The 21,549-nt window shown below is 41.4% G+C and overlaps 4 protein-coding genes across 9 annotated transcripts in view; 2 read left to right on the plus strand and 2 right to left on the minus strand.

The window, feature by feature from the left end:
* Positions 1-4,360: 4,360 nt before the first annotated feature.
* On the minus strand, positions 4,361-9,226 carry zbtb8os (zinc finger and BTB domain containing 8 opposite strand). 3 transcript variants are annotated; one of them, XM_040041291.1, is made up of 7 exons: positions 8,786-9,208; positions 7,535-7,559; positions 7,326-7,447; positions 7,122-7,204; positions 5,338-5,390; positions 4,949-4,985; positions 4,361-4,829 (listed from the first exon to the last, which is right to left on the minus strand). In XM_040041291.1, the coding sequence occupies exons 1-7, from the start codon at positions 8,865-8,867 to the stop codon at positions 4,743-4,745; spliced, it is 489 nt and encodes a 162-aa protein (XP_039897225.1). In that variant the 5' UTR covers positions 8,868-9,208; the 3' UTR covers positions 4,361-4,742. The 3 variants fall into 3 exon arrangements, with proteins under 3 accessions (XP_039897225.1, XP_039897227.1, XP_039897226.1); XM_040041293.1 differs by lacking the exon at positions 8,786-9,208 and adding an exon at positions 8,157-8,778; XM_040041292.1 differs by lacking the exons at positions 4,361-4,829; positions 4,949-4,985; positions 5,338-5,390 and adding an exon at positions 6,361-6,690 and having other exon boundaries at positions 8,786-9,226.
* Positions 9,227-9,321: 95 nt separating this feature from the next.
* Positions 9,322-14,680, plus strand: LOC120739515 (histone-binding protein RBBP4). The gene is made up of 11 exons (XM_040041288.1): positions 9,322-9,454; positions 9,870-10,017; positions 10,108-10,253; positions 10,983-11,156; positions 11,261-11,376; positions 11,508-11,668; positions 11,765-11,891; positions 12,591-12,668; positions 13,203-13,337; positions 13,876-13,986; positions 14,119-14,680. Exons 1-11 carry the CDS (start codon positions 9,439-9,441, stop codon positions 14,179-14,181), a joined length of 1,275 nt encoding a protein of 424 aa, XP_039897222.1. The 5' UTR covers positions 9,322-9,438; the 3' UTR covers positions 14,182-14,680.
* Positions 14,681-15,063: 383 nt separating this feature from the next.
* On the minus strand, positions 15,064-18,011 carry LOC120739516 (syncoilin-like). Of its 2 annotated transcripts, none has more exons than XM_040041289.1 (5): positions 17,872-18,011; positions 16,210-16,691; positions 15,435-15,845; positions 15,241-15,365; positions 15,064-15,160 (listed from the first exon to the last, which is right to left on the minus strand). In XM_040041289.1, exons 2-5 carry the CDS (start codon positions 16,681-16,683, stop codon positions 15,121-15,123), a joined length of 1,050 nt encoding a protein of 349 aa, XP_039897223.1. In that variant the 5' UTR covers positions 16,684-16,691; positions 17,872-18,011; the 3' UTR covers positions 15,064-15,120. The 2 variants fall into 2 exon arrangements, with proteins under 2 accessions (XP_039897223.1, XP_039897224.1); XM_040041290.1 differs by lacking the exon at positions 17,872-18,011 and adding an exon at positions 16,923-17,566.
* A 76-nt stretch (positions 18,012-18,087) lies between these two features.
* The window catches only part of LOC120739513 (uncharacterized protein KIAA1522 homolog), a 36,318-nt gene continuing 32,856 nt past the window's right edge, over positions 18,088-21,549 (plus strand). The window contains exon 1 of one of the 3 annotated variants that reach the window (XM_040041282.1): positions 18,088-18,318. The gene's annotated coding sequence lies outside the window, so the exon portion shown is untranslated. The other 2 variants (XM_040041283.1, XM_040041284.1) reach the window with 2 other exon arrangements.

Consider the following 21,549-nt stretch of genomic DNA (forward strand, 5'->3'; position numbering starts at 1 on the left):
CCGGAAGGCGACCGTGACGTCACTGCAATAAGCTCCAGAGCCCTGATTACCTGCTGTTACAGCACTGTGCCAAAGTCAGAGCAAACCTTGTTTTATTGTCTGTTTTTTCATTTATTTGAGGGGATTTCTTTTAAGGTACTTTACCCAAACTTTGTGCCTATTTCTTTACTTGATTTTATGGAAAATTCCAAAGAAACCACGGTTGACAGGGATAAAACAAGGAGCTATTATCGCAAACTTGATACTTCTCAGCACGGTGTGGAGTGTGCTCTGAAAAAACTTTGAGGAAAATCGAGGACAAAAAAAAAAAGGGTAGTATTTAAGGCTAAACAGCCATCTACAGCAGATGAATGGTATAGCAATGTCCTTAAGAAACAGCGAGGGGAATCCAGCATAGACCTGACACAGGACCTGAGAGATGCATTTTAGTTCACAGAAGCCTCAAAGCCTGGTCTCAGTGGTAGAGTGGCCATACGAAGCCATTCTCAAGGAAGGGAAACATGGAGAAAAGGGCTGAGGCATGCCAAATTACATGAGACCTGCACAGTGGTAGCATGTTTTACTGATGATCTTATCAGAGAACAGAACAGAACAACAACAAAAAAAAAAGCATCCAACAACCAAAGAAGAGCTTTGAATGTCCTTCATGAAGCAGGAAATTGTAGTCTGATGAAATCAACCAGCACAAGACACAAATGATCTTTGGGTTCTTTAATCTGAGTTTTAAAGACTTAAAGACAGTCCTCCCCAGATTCCACCAACATGTCTCCTGCCACACCAGAGGAGACAAGACTTTAGACCATGTGTATTCCAACCTGGCTGGAGCCTACAAAGCCACACCCCTCCCCCACATTGGACAATCGGACCATCTCTCCCTGTTCCTCACACCTAGGTATTCACCACTCATCCAACGTGTGAAACCTGCTGTGAGGACAATTAAAGTGTGGCCAGAGGGGACAGACGCAGTGCTCCAGGACAGATTCAAAAACACAGACTGGAATATGTTCACCCACACAGACCTGGACCAGTACGCCTCATCTGTACTGGATTACATCTCCGAAACCACAGACAGTGTCACCACCCAGAAACGGATCACCATGTACCTCAACCAGAAGCCTTGGATGAACCGGGATGTTCGTCTCCTCCTGAAGGCCCGCAACACCACCTTTAGGTCAGGAGATGCACACGCCTACAGTACAGCCAGGGCTAATCTAAAGAAGGCCATCAAAAAAGCCAAACACCATTACAAAAAGAAGGTAGAAGAAGACTTCTCCAACTCCAACCCCCGACGCATGTGGCAAGGACTCCAGACCATCACAGACTACAGGACCACCAAACCCTCCCCCGCATCCTCTGATGTCTCCTTCCTCAACGAGCTCAACAACTTTTATGCTCGTTTTGAGCGAGGGAACCCCACAACCAAAGCAGACGTGACGCCAGACCACCAACCTCTGACTCTCTCCCCCACCGATGTAGGAGCGGTGCTGAGCAGGATCAATGTCCACAAGGCTGCAGGTCCTGATGGCATCCCCGGGCGTGTTCTCAGAGCATGTTCTGGGGAGCTTGCAGGAGTGCTCACAGACATATTCAACCTGTCCTTGGCCCACGCTGTGGTACCGGCCTGCTTCAAATCCACCTCCATCGTCCCGATACCCAAAAACTCCAACCCATCTTGCCTCAATGACTACCGCCCAGTAGCACTCACCCCCATCATCACTAAGTGCTTAGAGCAGCTGGTCCTAGCACACTTCAAATCCTGTCTCCCCCCCACCAATTCGCATACCGCCAGAACGGGAGCACAGAGGATGCAGTCTCCATCGCACTGCACTCTGTCCTCTCACACCTGGACAACAACAACACCTACGCCAGAATGCTGTTTATAGACTTCAGTTCAGCATTCAATACAATCCACTCCTCACAACTCATCAGGAAACTGACAGACCTGGGCATCAGTTCCCTCATCTGCAAATGGTTACTGGACTTCCTGACCAACCGCCCCCAACATGTCCGGCTGGATAACCACTGCTCATCTACAATCACAATGAACACCGGTGTACCACAAGGCTGTGTGATGAGCCCTTTCCTCTACTCCCTCTTCACCCACGACTGCAGACCTGCTGATGGTTCCAACACCATCATTAAGTTTGCAGATGACACCACGGTGATTGGCCTCATCAGTGACAAAGATGAGGCCGCCTACAGGGAAGAGGTGGATTGTCTGGCTGAGTGGTGCGACACAAACAACCTGCTGCTTAACACCGAGAAGACCAAGGAGCTCATCGTGGACTACAGGAGGAATGCTGACCCACATCCACCCATCCACATTAAGGTGACGGCTGTGGAGCGTGTGAGCAGCTTCAAGTTCCTGGGAGTCCACATCTCCGAGGATCTCACCTGGACGACCAACTGCTCCAAGCTGGTCAAGAAGGCTCACCAGCACCTCTTCTTCTTGAGGACTCTGAGGAAGAACCACCTGTCCTCAGACATCCTGGTGAACTTCTATCGTTGCACCATCGAGAGCATCCTGACCAACTGTATAACAGTCTGGTACGGGAACTGCTCTGCCTCGGACCGGAAGGCGTTGCAGAGGGTCGTGAAAACTGCCCAGCGCATCGCCGGAGCACCACTTCCTGCCATAAAAGACATCTACAGGAAGCGGTGTCTGAAAAGGGCTGGGAAAATCATCAGAGACCCCAGTCACCCATCACATGGACTCTTCACCCTCCTGCCCTCTGGGAGGCGCTACAGGAGCCTCCGGACTAAGACCACCAGGTACCGGAACAGCTTCTTCCCCACAGCTGTCAGACTCCTGAACTCTGCCTCCTGACATCTGACCCACGTTAAACTCATGGACTGAACATACACACACCCACAATGGACAACTGTACCCTCAAACACACAATAATAACATGGACTGAACCACCACTCACAACCACTAGCACTTTATATAGCCTCTGTAGGAATTATATCTCACTTATCTTAACTGCACTACTGTATAGCTCTGTGTAAATAATCATTCTGCACATTCGATAATTTTTAGTCCTACAACTGTTTACAACTTGCATAGTTCCCATTTCTGTATAGCTGTATATCTCAGATTTCTGTAAAGTTATTTATTTCATATTCTGTATAGTTTTTCATATTTATATCCTGTTCATAGCCTGTACATAGCTTGTACTCACTACAGCCTGTACATACTTATAGTTATAGAATATTCACAACATACTTCATACCGTGTACATTATAACATACCATAATAGACCCATTTCTGTAATATACTTACATATCTATATTATTGCTAATATATATTGTAATATATCTATATCACTAAAGCACTTCTGGATGGATGCAAACTGCATTTCGTTGCCCTGTACCTGTGCATGTGCAATGACAATAAAGTTGAATTCTATTCTAATTCTATTCTAGTATTCAGATAACAAAAATAAAGAAACTTGAAAATAAATTAGTTCAGACAGTTCTCACAAGCATACAGCAAAGACCACTACACACCATTTACCCACATCTACAATAGTCTGGATTATGAGTTATTGTAAAATGTCACAACAAAGTTTTGAAATTCAATACATACAAACTGTCCAGTGCATCAGTCCAGAACATCATCAAAACAGACTACATGGGTTTTCAAAGGCCAGCTCTGTTTACAAACAAATAATAATATAATTTGTAATGATTTAAGCTCTCAACTATCAGCTCACACATCACACATGAATGAGTCAGTTCAGGTTGAATTTTCGGAGGTGCTTGGTGGGCACTGCAGCAAGAAGAAGCTATAATATCAATGCAGATAATGTTCTTTCTCGGTTATCTGAAGCACTACAGGATATACAACATCCCGTTTTAACACTCTATTCTGTTTTGCCTGGTATGTGTATTTAGTCAATGACCAAAACAGTTCTCTTATACATAGAATACTGCTGCCTGTACTTTCCGTTATTCATACAGGCAGCTTCCTGGTATTATACCGCTTTGTCTGAGATATCTATTGAAAACAAGCTTTGGACGTTTCTTAGAAAAGCTTTGTTCAGTTACTCTCTGGAAATAAGACAAGCCCAGGCATGAATATCCTGATGTCTAATGCAGGGAAGTGTTTTGTAGAATACACTCATCTTACATTTGATGTATGAACAGGTTTAAACAGTTCAAAAAGTAGACGCAGTGTACATTTGGAATATTTTGCTGTGTTGAACTCAGTAAGTTGTGCATATTTTTTCCAATTTGATATTCTTTGCTAAAATATGGTGATAAATGATGACCTTTTTGCACTTATGTCCTATTTAATCACAACACCTCTATAAAATACTTAAAACTGAGATTTTAAGTTGAAAAACAGGTGACTCAATTGTATGTCAAAGGTAAACATTTGCTTATTTATTTACAATGAGATATAATGCATCAACACACCTTCAAAACCATCACACATAAATGTAATGATCTCCTAAAATGAAAATTTGAGCTTAAATTTGGTAATTGTGACTTCAGGTGCACAGTTCAAATTCAGTGTATTCCCTCCAAATAATTGATATCCCCACAAGTCTCATTTAAATGTAAGGCTAATTTTACAATTCTTTTTTAAATTTAAATAAAGAGTTGATCTTACATGCCCCAAAAAAGACAGTACTAGTCAAAAATCAGTGCATTGAATTAAAAGGCCACTTAAACTGGTCATGTAGACTTCCCACTTTTACTGAACCAGTGAGTGTGAGCTTCTTCTCACAGTTGTATCAGATATCAATGATGGCAAATATTTCTGGTTTTTCTTTATCGTGGATTTGCATTGCTGAATATGTGATGGCTTTCACCTCAGTTCCCTAGAAGGACAACAAATGACATATAAGTTACTGTAGTTGCGTTGTAGTTTTGTAGAGTTAGTTATTAGTTTTATGTATTTCTTCTAATGAGTGTCATTTTACTTCTTTGTCTGGCTTACCTGTGGGTGCTTTTCCAGAGAAAATTCTTCACCCCACCTTTCATAAACCAAAGAAAAATAAAGCAAAGAAAGTAAATTAAAGAGAAAAATACAGAGAGAGACAGTAAAACTGAATTTTCTATCTCTGATAAACTATTTTTTCCCCAAACCCAACCCGTTTAAACCCAGTGATCTTTTTGTATACTGGAAAAATATGGAACATTTTAAAATTACAAACAGACACCAAAGGACTTTAAACTTTTTTGCATGTCCTGATCAAGTTTGACCTTTGCCTTAAAAACAAATTACAAAGTTGTTCCACATTAGCTCGGGTTTGAATTGTACGCCATACTTTTTAAAAATAAATATCAAGATAACTTCAGTGTTATTGAGGAGGACCCCAAACTTACCCAATGGAGCGAATCTTGAAACGCATTCTGTCAATATGTAAAACTTTGACCTCCTGATGAACAGATATGACACAATTGTTAGCACTTCATAAATGTAGCAACTTCATAACTGTAATGTAAATAAGGAACAGTAGCAAAATTACTTGCAGCCTATAATATTTAGAGATGGTGATTATATAAAAAAAAAAAAAAAAAAGGAAAAAAAAAGATAATATTACCAGTTGTTTTGGGTAAGTTCACCACCACATTTAAAACTAGACAATCATGATCTGATTTAAGTGCAGAGTTTCAGCTTTAATATTAAGGAGTTTAACCAAAGTACAACATTAGGAATTACAGACATTTTTATCCACAGTCTTCCATTATCAGAGGCTCAAATGTAATTGGATAAGCTAAAATTAAATTAAATTGCTGCTTGTTTGTGGGTCTCTCTGCCTTCAATTTTATATTCAGTAACTGAAAAGCATGCTCAGCTGGTTACTGACGTGGCCACTGAAGAATATCCCATTTCTGTTTCCTTAAGAAACTCTCAATTTGCACTGTGAAACGCAGAATCTGATTGAGTCTGAGCAAGGTCTACGGCCCTGTACACTAAGAATTCATCCAGCTGTTTCTATCAGCAGCCACACCACCAGTACTAACTAGAGGCCCAGTTGAACTGGCAGTCCTACATGCTCATGCCATAACATTGCCTCAACTATGTTTGACAGATGATGTGGCATCTGTGTGATCATGAGCGGTTTCAGTCTGTCTCCTTACTTTTGTGGGCAGGCTCTTTGTTTTCTTTTATGTTCTAATCTGATGTCCTTGTTGCTGAGTGTAACCAGTGGTTTCCACCTTGCTGTAAATCCTCTGTTCCATCCATGAAGTTGTCTTTTGATTGCAGACCTTGACAACGGCACGCCTACCTCCTCGACAGCGTCCTTGAATCCTCTATGTGTTGTGAAGTGGTTTTTCTTAATCCAGGAAAGATTTCTTCAATCATCAACTTTAGTTGTCTTCTGTGGTCTTTCAAGGCTTTTGATGTTGCTGAGCTGGCCAGATGATTCATTCATTATTTTACAGAATGCACCATATTGTTGATTTGACCACTTACTAAAGTTTTTTCCATTTCCTTTTTAGGTTTATTTATTTATTTATTTTTTTCCAGACTAAGATGGCTTCCTTCACATGCGTCGACCACTCTTTGGACCTCACATTGAGAGCTCCAGTAAAAAGCTATAAAATGCAAAAATAAACTTATATAATCAAATCCAGACCATTGTAGTCATTTTGTCTTAAAGTAATCAGGAAGAAGGTCTCAACAGGCCACGAAACAGCTTGGAAGTAAATTGTCCAATTACTTTGGAGAATCTGAAAATAAGAGACTATGTATATAATTCTTGAATAGTGATGCCGTATTTCTGTTAAACCCTTGAATTAAAACTAAAATTGCTTCGGGGAGTGTATAGAGGCAAAATGACAAAAACAGGGTCAAAATACTTATGGATCCGTTTCATTGGGCCTATAAAAATGTGGCTTGACATAGAATTTGGAGATGGTTAAGATAGCAATACATGTTGCTTTCTGTCCTGCTTTGATAGAAATCTATGAAGTCTATATTATTTTTCCGTGTCAAGGAAAGATTTTATACTTACCCATTTAAGTCATAATTTATATCAAAACCGATCTATTTTATAAAGGCTCAGGTCTCAAATGCTATTGCAAACAAAAACAGATATGCAATCAATGTAAAGAAGTTTAAAGTACATGTTAAGTAATACGCAAGTGACCAAGATACTCACCCTGGGAATAAAGAAAAGATCTGCACTAAACTTGTATAACCAATCATCTAGGAAGTGGAAGAGAAGCGACTCCATGTCTTCACCTTTTAGGAACAAAAACATACACACAAACTTTAGCTGATCTGCTCTGCAAACAGCCAGACTGAGACAGGTAGAAAGTAGGTACAACTGGAGTCGGTTGAAATCTTGGTGACAGACTCTCACCCTCCGATTCCACTTCAACTGTATCTATCGGTTCCACCGTCTCTGTGTCCGTCATGTAGCCGAACATGCCCATGGCACACTGCTCAAAAGCTTCCTCCAAAGAGTCTCCCCAAGAGTGAATTCTTGGAAAAGAAAAAAGAAGGTTTTTTTTGTTAAAGTCTAAGAAAAAACAGAGGAACATGGTTTTACTATACCAAAAAGGTACTCACTGTACATCTGCTGTGTGATCCAGGTCTGAAATGATTAAAAAAAAAAAAAAAAAAAATGAGGCGATATCATGAGTTGACTGAGTTAAAGTCCTAAGAAAGTCTTGCCAGTGGCAGCAATCCTGAAATGTCTCTAGGTACTTATTTGAGCATTTATTTTGAAGAACTACTTAATTAACTTTTTTTTTTTTTTTTGGTAGCTCTTTAAAACTACAGAATTAGACCCATGATGGAGCCTTGAAGTACACCGCAGGTTTGTATTTGTATGTACCTTTATTTTGAACATGTTAAAATAGTATAACAACAACAACAGTTGTAAAAAGAGACAACAAAAGAAAAACAAGAGATTGGTGTAAAACTTGATGAGTTTGTAGCCTCAAGATTAGTTTTCTTGACATGACATGAAGAACGCATAATTGCACGTTTAAAGTAGACTGGCAACATCCATACAACACTGACATAGAAGAACTGGGTGGCTCACTATTGTGCACATTGGTTCTCAGATGTGAGATTTTAACAACAACAACAACAACAACAACAACAACAACAACAACAACAACAAAAAAAAAAAAAAAATAGAAACCTGTCACACAGTACAGGAGACATAAATACGAAGTTGGCAAACCTGCTTTTTTGTTTATAGGTGGCCACACTTGTTGGTGATCAGTTAATCAGGTGCATTTGATTAACAGCACCTACCTCCTGCTTACCTGAAAGAGTAAGGTTGTACTACATTTTTCACAGGACTGTCTAGTCTCGTGAAAAATAGAATCTCTTTCACACAAATGTAAAAAAACTGGACATATTAAAGATCTTTTTTGAATTTTGAGACAAAATTTAACACGAACAATCCTTTTAGCTCACTGAAATCAAAATTAAACTAGACTTTCGAAACTAGACTTTCTGTGACGTTGTTTTGATAAATCAAGTAATGGTAAAGGAACTATTGGCATTGGAAGTCGAAGTTTTCATTTCCCACGTGGAATTTTCAACTGGAACTGAAAGTACGATCAGGAAGAAAAATCAGGATTTGTTTTTCGCCTTGAGAACAATATGTCACAGTTTGTTTTTTCGTTCAAAAGCACCGCTCCCACACGTTTATGAACAGAGCCCAGTTATAGTCGGGGTGATTGTTGGTGGTGACATGAGGGGGCGGTCCAGCTTAAAATATTGACAACTCGGAAATTTAGACTTCCATTGAAACCAGCATCGTGGTTGGTGCTCCGACTTTAAGTATCATAACTTCGCACTTACATTCATATTTCTTGTTGATCGGCGGGTATTTGGATTTGACAGCTTCCTGTGCCTCTGTCAAGTCTAACACACGATCGTCCATAGTAGATTGAAGCTTGTTGAAAAAGGCAGACGTTTATCTAGACCATGTCCGTGTGTTCTTCTTGAATTTCCGGGCAGGCTTGACTCACTGTACTGCTTCCGTGAAAGACGAAGAACACTTATTTTTTCTTCGCTCTCTTTTTTCATTGTTACACAATGGATATATTAACAGAAATAATTACAAATAATAAATTGTAAAAATTACTAGCAATAGGAACCTCTAGAGAGTTTATAGTGCATATACGCGTATGTATATGTTATAGAGCTCCTCCTTGCAAAACAGGGCATTCAGCTGTCATGAAAAAATGGCCAACTTATTCAAAACGGCCTAAATACTACCTATTATTAGTAGTATCGTTATCGTTTGCAAATACCGGAAGTTACTTTTTTTGGCACAGCACCGGATGTAGTAATGTGTCGCGTAACGACTTCCTGTCGGTTTTGTCGTCGACTCTGATTGGCTAGGCGCGTTCTATGGAGTTGGCGCCATTGCGAGCCGTCGTGCTGTCTTCTGAGCGCTCTCCCTAAAAATTACTTCTTTTTGTCATTAGTAGCGGTATTATAACCACGCAATGGCTGATAAAGACGGTAAGGACGTCTACGTTTTTAATGAGAACGTTATTTATGTGTGTGTGCTGTCGAGAGTGACAGAAAATGCGAATCAGGATGTAGCGGAGGTGGTTGGCGCGCCAGCCAGCATCACCTTTCATTGTTAGAAAGCACTCAGCTAGCTGCTAGCTGATGTTAGCATTAGCTGCTAACGCGCCGGTAAAAAGGGTTTTAAACCAGTGCAGTCAGATATACTGCCCCACTATAATAATCTTCTGAAAGACTGTATTATTTGTTTATATGGGCGACAGCTGCTCTAGCATTGTGTGCTACTGTTACTTTATTGATAAAATCAACTAAAACGCTCGGAAGGAAAAGATTTCCTCAAGTAGCTGCTGCATATGTTTGTAAATTTGACTATAACGTAGCTTTGTGTTAAATGTTACTGTTGCAGCGGCTTTTGATGACGCTGTGGAGGAAAGGGTGATCAATGAGGAGTATAAGATTTGGAAGAAGAACACCCCTTTCCTCTATGATCTGGTCATGACCCATGCTCTGGAGTGGCCAAGCCTCACTGCTCAGTGGCTCCCAGATGTCACCAGGTAAATGGGAGTTCTGCAACACCTTTTCAGGCTCAAAGTCACAACAAGATATTGTAGCAGATACGTAAATATCATGCGATATGTCCACAGGCCAGAGGGAAAGGACTACAGTGTGCACAGGCTGGTTCTGGGGACCCATACTTCTGATGAGCAGAATCACCTCGTAATTGCCAGCGTTCAGCTGCCGAATGATGATGCCCAGTTTGATGCTTCACACTATGACAGCGAGAAAGGAGGTGAGAGCATAAAAAGTCCACTGAGAACCTATGTTACAAGAGCACCACCAGTAAGAGGTCATAGAATAACTTATAGTTTCATAGTGTTCTCAAGGGAATTTTACATGCAAAACATGGAAATAACACTTATAAACAGACTAATTCACATGCCTAAGCTGGTTTTGGATGATATTGATTTAATCGATCTAATCCAACTTTAGCACAGCAATACTAGTACACTTCCACCAGAAAATGTTGTTAGACCTGGTGAATGCAGAGAGTTTGGAGGACATTTCAGTAGTCTTTTAATTTTGCACATTGTTAATGTAGCGCTATCCAACTCCTATATAGCTTATTGATAATTGTGTGATGGTGCAGAAAGAACAACATTGTTGGCTATGGGCAACTCTGCTCACAAGAGGAAGGAAAAGGAAGTAACGTATAACAGCATGAATCAAATTTAACCTCATTCAGCGAAGCAAGGGCAATAGTGAATGTCAGCTGAACAAGTAGAATAGTAGGTTACGTACTTTTTAAATCGCTTTTTTAAAGTTCTGTAATATGTTTATTAAACATTTATTAAGAGCAAAACTGGTTAACAGGAACATTGGGCATAAAAGACACACTACGTAACTTAAGGGTTGCATTTTTTGTCTAAAAAATACATAAAAATCCCTGGTGCATAGGTCACCCTAAAACCTGCTTCATGGAATGGAAGAGCTTCATGTATCTGTTGTCTTTTTATTTCAGAGTTTGGAGGTTTTGGATCTGTTAGTGGGAAAATAGAGATTGAGATCAAGATCAACCATGAAGGAGAAGTGAACAGAGCCCGATACATGCCTCAGAATCCTTGCATCATTGCCACCAAGACCCCCACCAGTGATGTGCTAGTCTTTGATTACACAAAGCACCCCTCCAAGCCTGGTAGGTTTGCAGAAAGAACACTTTTTCTTGCATAACTGCATATCATGTGCCGCTACATTTGAAGCTCTACAGGCTTTTTAACACTGACATTATTTCTGTTAAAGACCCTTCTGGAGAATGCACCCCAGATCTCCGTCTGAGGGGCCACCAGAAGGAGGGCTATGGCCTCTCATGGAACCCAAACCTTAGTGGCTGTCTCCTTAGTGCTTCTGATGACCACGTAAGAAACCTGTCTTGACATGCCTGCCTTATTCTTGTTAAAATGATTTTTTTGTCTTCTATCACATTACAAATCATTTGTTACTTCTTTTTTTTCTTTCTTTTTTTAACATTCGTCTGTGCTCTCTGCAGACTATATGCCTGTGGGATATCAGCACAGTTCCCAAAGAAGGGAAGATTGTGGATGCCAAGACTATCTTCACAGGCCACACTGCTGTGGTGGAGGACGTCTCATGGCACCTTCTCCACGAATCGCTCTTTGGATCTGTGGCAGATGACCAGAAACTCATGATGTAAGCAGCCTCAGCGATGACTCATTAAAAACAAAGTTGTTGTTCAGTTTCACATTTCTTCCTGACACTGGTGCTTTTTGTCTGTTTTTGGAACAGTTGGGACACGCGGTCCAACAACACCTCCAAGCCCAGCCATGCAGTGGACGCCCACACTGCTGAGGTCAACTGCCTGTCTTTCAATCCTTACAGCGAGTTCATTCTTGCCACTGGCTCTGCAGATAAGGTGAGGCGTCTTTCTTTCAGACAGTTACTAGAGGTGGGAATCACCATACATCCCACGATACGATATTATCACAGTACTTAACGCACGATACGATATTATTGCAATTTTTTAAAAATATTTTGCGATATTCAGATTCTGTACATAAAGGTAAACCTTATCAATATTCATTTTATCTAATATCAAAGTCTCACACTCAGTCTTTCTCTCATTTCAGTCAGTTTTATTGTTGACAAACTGAACGGTTTGTACTACAGTCTAGTCCAACTTAACTGAATGCAACCATCTGGTACAATTATAGCTATTCTGAACTATGCAATTTATGCATAGTTCAGAATATAAAACAAAATATAATTTTACATTAAATAAAAAAGTTTTAAACTTAATTAAAATAAAACTTGTCTTAAATTAAAATAAGTAAACTGTCATGTTTATTGCTGCCAAAAAAAAAAGTTAAACACATTTGGACAGTGTCAAGATTCTTGCTCAGAAAAAGGATCAACATCTGAAGTCAGAGCATGTTCCAGTCCACAAAAACTTTTTTTGTAACAAAATATCGATTTCTGCTGTCCCTGTATCGATACATTATTAGCAAACAAAATATCACGATACTACACAGTATCGATTTTTTCCCCCCACCCCTAACAGTTACAGTGAATAGCATCTTGATACTGTACTGAATCGGCCTCCTTTTACTTGCAGACTGTGGCTCTTTGGGACTTGAGGAACCTGAAGCTGAAGCTTCACTCGTTTGAATCCCACAAGGACGAGATCTTCCAGGTAAGAAGTGAACTTCTTCGCAATACATCTGTAGTTGTTGTTGTGCAAACTTCGGCTTGAATGTTTCAGCTCACTAACTGCATTGTGGAGTGAGGCTATTTAGGCTTAAATATGTGTCTGGTAAATAACTAGCTTTTGGCTACAAAAGATGAAATGCAATAGCTATTTATGGTATAATTAAGTTAACAAAAAGACAAACTGTCAGGAAGTTGTTTGCTTTTACAGTTGCATACAAAGTCAATACAATGAGGTAAACTGGTGGAAAACAGTGTTGTCTGATGCAGGAGTTAAAATTTTTCAACTTTGGGAAAAACATTTTTGAGAAAAAGGATTGTAGGACTTTGTAGTAACTTGTGAAAATATGTGATGGTGAATTGTTTAAAGCTTTTGGTTGTACACTTGCTTGTACCCTTGGAATTTAGGGTTGAATATTTAATTCTTTGTATAGATATAATATTTACAATTATATTCACCAAAGTACTGCAAGGGGGGACTTAATTGCAGAGGTTTCATATCCACATCTTTTTCCAACAGGTTCAGTGGTCTCCTCATAACGAAACTATCCTGGCCTCCAGCGGCACCGACAGGCGGCTCAACGTCTGGGACCTCAGTAAGATTGGAGAGGAGCAGTCACCAGAGGATGCTGAGGATGGCCCTCCTGAGCTGCTGGTGAGTTGTGACAATGAGCGGTGGTGATGATGCAGTTTTTCTCAACAAAATGAGCATATTTGTGGTGACGTCAGAGGCTCTATGCACCCACACTCTCCAGTAAGAGTCTTGTCCAGCAGGTGGACTATAGCTCCACCAATGCATGGACTGCAGCTGGTGATGATAGTCATTGTTCTGCTCAGCAGCCTGAGAAATGTCTACTGGCACACGAACTTCTCCACCTGCTGCAGTTTGTAGTTAGTGACCCTGCAGCTTGCAGTGGCTCTGTAGAGCAGTACAAGGACTACTGTCACCAAATGCAATCCATGACAATAGAGTTGGAGTCCAGCAAGCTACATGATTTTTCTAGAGAGGCAGTGGTCACTGCCTTAACAGTGACTTGGTTGGTCTGTTAGTAAGGTACCACCACACTGGAAGAGCATGCCTAAGTCTTTGTGTAGGAAATACTGTAATGTTGCTTTCAAACATTGGCTTTGTTTTATTTTTTAAGCTAAATCTCGATCATTGTGCTAAATCTTTCTGCTTCATTTCGTTTCAGTTCATCCACGGAGGACACACAGCTAAGATCTCAGACTTCTCTTGGAACCCCAACGAGCCGTGGGTCATCTGTTCAGTATCAGAGGACAACATCATGCAAGTGTGGCAGATGGTAAAGGCTTTGTAAAGAAAACTCGATCAGTTACAACACAGCGAGGATTTGAATAGTAAAGTGCATTTATTATTATAACATAGAAGAGCAGTTACATTAAAAATCTTTTATTTTTTTGGCAATTATCTGCAGGCTGAAAATATCTACAATGACGAGGACCCAGAAGGTGCCGCAGATTCAGAAGTCCAGGCATGAGTCCGGTCTCCACGTGTCTTCTTCTTTTGACCTGCTCATTAAAAATGGATCCGTTTACCAGCACTGGGTGAAAAAGCAGTCTTTTTAAAATACATTTTGAGCAGCAGTGTTTTGTAGAAAATAAAAGAATAAAATGCTGCCATGTCATCACGTGACATGTTTAAGAAAAGGTCTCTAATGATCAGGTTTTTAGATCTTTTTAGTTTTTCGAACTGAAATCTGACTCGTGATGAAACCACAGACATGTTTATGATCACCTAAGTGTGCATTTTGTTGGTTTTATTTCTTCCATCTTGGTTAGTTGAGCAGAAACATTTCTGTGGAAGATCCATTTTTAAATGTTATTGTACATACTGTAGGTTGATCCTTTTAATTTGCCTGATATTTGTAGTATGAAATTCCCCCAAATTGTGTTGTCACTTGTATGTGTTTTGTTTTTCTCTCTGCATCTGATCTTTTGTGTACTTAAGTATATTCATATAAAAATATTTACAGTAAAGCTGTTTGCTTTGTTTTCTTGGCACAACATTTTAGATGTTAAGTCGGATGTGAGCGAGTAACAAGACGCTTGCATTAAGTAGACCGCATTTTCAAACATGTAATGGGGTGGCTGTAGCTCACCCATTACATGAGCAGGTCATCCACTGATCAGAAGGTTGGTGGTTCGATTCCTGGCTTCCCCTAGCCTACATGCCAAATATCCTTGGGCAAGATACTAACCCCAAATTGCTCTCTGATCCATCAGAGTATGAATGTGTGTGAATGTTAGCTATGAAGCACTTAGAAAGATGTGCTTGTGTGAATGGGTGAATGCACAAGTTGTGTAAAGCGCTTTGAGTGCTCAGATGAGTAGAAAAGCGCTATAAAAGAACCAGTCCATTTACCATAATGTCAGCGTTGTGATTTGGTCTCATGTCTGATGTCTCGGGAAATTGAAACTTATGACTCTTCCTCTGTAATGTCACTGAGTTCACAGCCCCTATAAGAAAATAAGTTTATTATTCATTTATTATCTTGACTTTTACTAAGTTAAAGCAGAAATGATTGGGATAAACCCACCTCAGAAATGTCAGCTCTGCTAAAAGGCCATCTTTAAGATCTTCCAAGCCTTTCTTTGATTTTCTCTGAACCTCAAACTCCACTTCTAGTTCTCTCAGAGTCTTTCTTAGTTTCTCCACAGTCTTCTGCATAAAATAAAAACATACTGTCATCTAGTTTTACTGAACATCTGTTCTATCCAACCTCTCTTGTACCTTATGTTGTGCAGTGCTCTCCTGCCGCTCTGTCTCCAAAAGAGTGATCCTCTGTTCCAGACATGATCTCTGCACCTCCAGCCTCTGTATCTCCTCTCTCAGAGGCTTCAGCCCGGCTCTCAGGTCCACTGCCTGCTCCCTGGTTTTTCTCAAAGCTTCCTCCCCAACCTGCCTTCTCTTCAGCAGAACCATGAGGCGAGGCTCGTACCAGCCTTCCAACATCTTCACACTGCCACTGAGCCTTCGCTGCAGTCTGATGGAGGCCTGGCGACACTGGCTGATGTCACTCATGGCCCTGGGCCTGCAAGGCTTAGTGGCCTGATCACGGAGGGAATTGAGCTGGTTCTGGTGGGCGTCCTCCAGCTGCACCAACTCCTGGGTCAGACTTTGAATTTGAGCCTTGAGTTCTTCCTATGAAGAGATGTAAAATAAGAATGAAAAGTATTAAATTTGATAATGGAGGCTATTTTTATCTGTGGGTAAAAACATTCAGCAAATAAAAGGATCCCATATAGCAAGAGAGTGGAAATGGAAACTACCCAGTAGCTTAGTTGGGTACATGAATTTATCTGAATGCTAATTTCTCTATAGGGTGCAAATAGTAGCTAGAACTAAAACAACAAGAACTCATACTCATGATACTCAAATAACTGAAAATCAAACCATAAACAAGCTGCAGCCATGATGACCCCAAGTTTTATATGATGTTGCTATACTAAGCAAACCTACACTACAGAAGTAAATCATCATTAAATGTAAAGCCTGTGGTTTCTACCTGAGTAACAGCAGACTGAGCCACCTCGTACTCCTGCTCGGCTAGCTTCACCTGGCTCTGGATGCAGTCTCTGGCTGTGGTGAACAGTTTCCTCTTTACCTGTTGCACATCCTCACAAACCGTAACATAATCCAGCTGAGCCAGAGCGAGAAGCCTGCGTGTTCCCTCCAGCTTCGCTCTCAGGTGCCCCACAACTTGCAGCATAGGTTCCTGCAGAACCAGAAGCTCCTGTATCAGCACATCTCTTTGCCTCTCTAGATGGGATACTCGCTGTATGCAGTGCTCAAAGAGTTCACCCAAGCTCTCCATGTCCACCTGTTCCGAGCGTAGAATAGGATCTTGAGCAAATCTACCTAGTGTTTCAGAGTCTGTGCGGTTGCTCGGTGAGATATCTTCAGAAAGTCTCAGCTGCACATGTGAGTCATCAGTAGATAACATCAAGTTTCCATCCTGTACTGAGCTTTGATCATCCATGAGAGAATCTAAGAAAACAAGGCGAGAGCCATTAAAAACAGCACCTGGTAAGACTGTGGTTTTCAAAACACTTATTCCTTTACAGATTGTTAAGAGGAATGAACTGTAAAGGCAAACACATCAATCATTCTGATAGCTGTTAAAGTTGAGAGGCCTGTCCTAAAGCTTCACACTACAGAACCTTTCAACCTGTCAAATAATTAAACAAACAGCTTTTATTAACATAGATGTGTACTTACGTTAACTGGCAGTCCGACTAAATGTTCAGGCAGTTACTGTGTTAGCACGGTTTTCAGTTAGGAAGAGGTCTGCAGTGTCTGTTTCCAGGAAAACAGAGGCACACTTTGTGTTTATTAATAACACTGGAGGCCTGGGAGAAACTCTATCTAAGACTCCCTCATGGGTTCACAAACTGTGTCAGTGCTGGAAGCAGACTCAGTGTGCTCTGGATGTGGCAGTTAGCGCATGTCCGGACCAGCCCGGGTGCCACAGAGAGCTATATTTACCCTTCTTCACAACCTGTTTCAATGTGTGTTTAAGAAGGTAGTGACATCATGGTGGAAAGCTGAGCTGAGCAATAACTTTCCACAAGTGTACCCCAGACTACCTTACAGGCAAAGGTGTCGACATTAGCAGGACCATGCATGCTTTTCAATTAATATCTTCCTCCAGGACTCAGCTCAGCTGACCAAGTTTGCATGGTTATGTAACAGTATTTGTTTGAGGTGTTTTGCATACTGCCTATCACACTCCTGCAGACAAGTGGAAACAAACACACACACTCAGACATGTGAATATGGATTTAATGAAGGAGGTGATCTGAAAGATGTGAACATCTTTAAGTAATAAGGTATATTTTTTATTATATAATATTATTAAAATACAAAATTTCATGCTAGTAACTTTGGATATTTTCAAGGATATCCAAAAGGTTAAAGAAGTACAAAGAACATTTTCTTTTTGTATTATTACAGTATTGTGCAAAAGTCTTGAGACACCCGTCGTTTCTTTATGTTTTGCTGGAAACGTGTGCAAACATACATGCGTGTGTACAGCTCTAACGAGCTTGAAAGTCAACATTTGGTGTGACCACCTCTATTCACCACGCAAGCTTTTATCTACAGTTTCTTTAAGTAGTCTTCATGAATGAAAAAAATGCAGACGTAAATACCTGAAACGTAAACTAACCGTGGGAAAATTAAGTTCCAGTTTCTCCCCAGTCTGCTCCATGCTATTAGCTCGTTATTCCTCGTTCCACCGCTAGATGTCGCCAAATCAACGGCCGCAGCCCCGCGCGCTCACCTGAGTGTGCCCAGCCTCCGTCAGGTGGGACCTCGGGTCGACTGCGGCGCGACTTTTCTCGGTAGTCCCACATTTTGCTTCAGTGAAGCGTCCGCAGACAAACGACGCTGACAGCAGAGGACACGCTCTCCTGGCACCTTAAACGCGAGGACTGAAGCCGGGCGTGCAAACACATCCAGGCTGCAGTTGTTTCCTGAAGTTTAACTTTTCACGGAAATGCTTCACCTGGAGTTTTCCTTCGGGCGCTGAAAGTTTGGAGTTGGAGAACGAGGGCGAAGCAGGGCGACGCTTCAAATGGAGAGCGGCTAAATCAGTCTTTAAAGTTTGGTTACGGTACGTCTGACACTTCTTTTTTATCTGTCCAACTTAAGCGACAGATTAATGGCTACCTTATTGTGTTGGCATTATTTTTATTTATTTATTTATTTTTGTTGGAATTCCTGCTGGGAAAGTCCCTCGAAACTGAGCTGTGGCGTGAATTTTAGGAGAAAGGGTTTAATATTCCTGCATAGGGAAAAAACAAACAGATAACGATCGATATGATTGACTGGCTTTTGAAGGCGTGAAGAAAGTAGGTTTAGAAGTGAAGCTGTTATATCAGCACGATTTTTCTTCTTCCTAATGCAGGTTTTTAATTATGGGCAACATAAGTACGGTAATTTTAGCCCAGAAGTAAAGAAAAATAGTCCATGCATGTCAGAACCAGGGATCTCAAGTCTGTTCAAATAAAGTTTGGTTCAAATTGCAACTCCATGGCTAGATGTTGAGTATAGGCATGTATGGAAAAACAAGGTGTGGGAGAGTTGCTTCTCAGCGTTAAGGGATCCTATACAGAGGTAATCTAAGACCTGTAGTGCTTCTCTTAGCTATGGAGCTCGTGACAATGAAGGGTATTGTGTTGGGTCCAGTCACTGATCCAGTAGCACACTTTTTACGGCATAGTCCCCTGACACTTCTTTTAATAAATGGCAGTTAACACGCACTTGATAACCCACTGCTTGCTGATTAACCCGAGGGAGATAACACGACCACCTTAGGACTCCCTCTCCCTTTCCCCCTTTTGGCTGTCTGCTGCAGCAGCATCTGCTGGACTTTGGTCTGGAATGAGCTTCCAATAATCAAAACGTCTCTGAAAAACTAATCCGCACTTTCAGTTGTTTGGGTTGTTTTTTTTTAGCTGCAGGTTTAGCTGTTATACCTTTCTAATAGGTGAGGCTGAGACTGAGCCATTTGTTTAAAAAGGGTGTGTCACATACTGGTGCTCCTTCTTGGCCAGCCTGCCATGCTTGGGCTTGTACCCATTACAGGTGCGTTGTGTAAGCACTTTTGGATGCATGGCGGAACCCGGTAGAAACCCGAGATTTGGGGAGGGGAGCAGATGTTAAGGCAGAGATGAGATGACAAAAGGCAAGGATGTGAGGAGAGGGCCGGGATGAAGATTACACTGGGAGCTAAGGAGTGTAAGTGCACTCGGATCTTGGGTAAGCAGACAGGTAGGTGCAGCTGTTCAGCTGTGTGCTGTGGTTCACACGTGACTGAGATCAGTGGAGGAAAGGGGAGAGGTGGCGGTCAAGAACGGCAACAAGAGGAGCAATCGAATGTTGCAAGAGACAAAATGCGCACGAGTGTGTGTGATCACCGAGTGACTGATTTCTGTGTGTCATGCAGGCCTGCAGAGAACGGAAACGCCTGACTGATGAGTGGAAGAAAGCAGGCCATTAATCAGAGAGATTAACTGATGATTAAGTTAATCAATGAGCTCTTATCAAGAGATGAAAAATCCAATCAGTGGCTGTTAGCCGGCCATCCAAGTCATCATGATTTACTCAATTTGGGACTGAGGCTGTTTACTTTAGTGTCTTTCTGAGGCTTCACATAAGTTGTGCTCTAAGCTCTTTCAAGTGTTTTTATTCCCACACTTGCCAGTGCCAAGCAACTGTCAGACGGAGTGAGCTTTAAACTGAAAGGATATTGTTTTGACTTGGGCTGAGCGGAGACACAAAGATGCCAGGATGTATTTTTAAACCTCGCTCTCCAGCTGTGTTTGCCTTTTCTGTGAGCTGGTCACTGCTGCTGCACAGCAGTTTCTTTTTATCTGCGTCTGACCTGTCAGTCCAGAGGTCTTTAAACTCTGCAGAGACTGCAGTCCAGACTTAGACCCCCAGCAACCCCTGGAGGCAAAGCAAACGAGACTTTGTCGCAACTCGCCAACTTTCCAGACTTTTTTTTTTCTCTTTAAATCCAGCTTTTGCATTGAAAAAGGTAAGCACTGGCATTCACACCTTACCTCTAGTTAAGATTATCATTTAATAGATATCACTTTGCTGTTGCCCACCTACAGTACCTCCATTTGCAATCTGCCCTGTTTCCATAGAAGTTAAAATATTGCATAAACACAGGGAACAACAATCTGGGCCAGCGCACACAACCACACATTATAATGTTATCTCAAAATGACTTCCATGCGCCAGCCATTATCCATTTTTCTGTCATGGCGCTGTCTCCTAGAAGGCCACTGCATGGGGTGAAAAAAGGGGAATAGGTGGAGGGGGTGAGGAGGTGTGTGTGTTTGATGCTGGGGGGGGATGAAAGCAGGATTGGAAAGAAGAGTTCCTCAGTCGGTAATTATAAATCTCTCAGGAATGCAGCTGCTGTTCTTACCAGACAAGCTGCTGCACGGCTACAGTGGCCTTGCAGCATGCCAAGTTGCATTTCCTTCCACAGATCTGTCTCTCTTTCTTGCACACACATGCACGCATACGTGCACGGACCATCTGTAACCGCCTTTAACCTCATAGCATTTTGGTTCATTTGTGTCATTATTGCCTTGCGGCGTTATTGTTTTTATTTGTATGACAGTTTCCTGAAACCGTACCCTTTTTGGAGCAAACAGAAGAACCACAAAGATGTCACCTTTCAGCTCAAAAGATTGCATCTATGACATGTCTTCATGCTCCAGGTCCTGGATTGAAAGTTCTGCTAGACATTTGGAGCCATTATGTATTCAAAAATGTTTCTATTGAGTCTAAACCGAAAGAGGAGGTCGCTTCCTTTATGGTGGGTGTATGGTGAATGGTTTCCTCGAGATTCCCTCGGCCCATAAAACGTGTCTCATTTCACCGGCTGTCCCTGGTTTCAGTTGTGAAAACCGCCTTGAGATGTAGGAATTAAGTATTTCCAGTTTGTCTCTTATAGTGGCCACATCATCCATCACACCAGCAGCGTTTCTTGCACATCAAGTGTTTGCATGAATATGCAGAGTTCTAGTTCAGGCAAGGCAGCTTAAGTCTTAGCAGCACTCTTCTTTGTTTGATAATGCCCAAAGAAGACAGCCAACGCCCTGACAGATGCCTGCAGGTGCTGAACAGTAACACCAGTTTTCTCACTGCTAAACACTTGCTATTTAGCTACAGAATGGCTGTAAGTGTGAAAACTGTTATTTTCCAAACTGGCTGTTACTGTAAACAACTTTCTGGTCTTTGAAAGAAGACTGGAACAGATCCAAAGCACTCCTCCTCTCTCTAAAGGAGAATGAGCTTGTTGGTCTATTATGTTTCCTCTTCC

Source organism: Simochromis diagramma, unplaced genomic scaffold, assembly GCF_900408965.1.
Source record: "Simochromis diagramma unplaced genomic scaffold, fSimDia1.1 OVJJ01000304.1, whole genome shotgun sequence".
NCBI classification, from domain to species: domain Eukaryota; kingdom Metazoa; phylum Chordata; class Actinopteri; order Cichliformes; family Cichlidae; genus Simochromis; species Simochromis diagramma.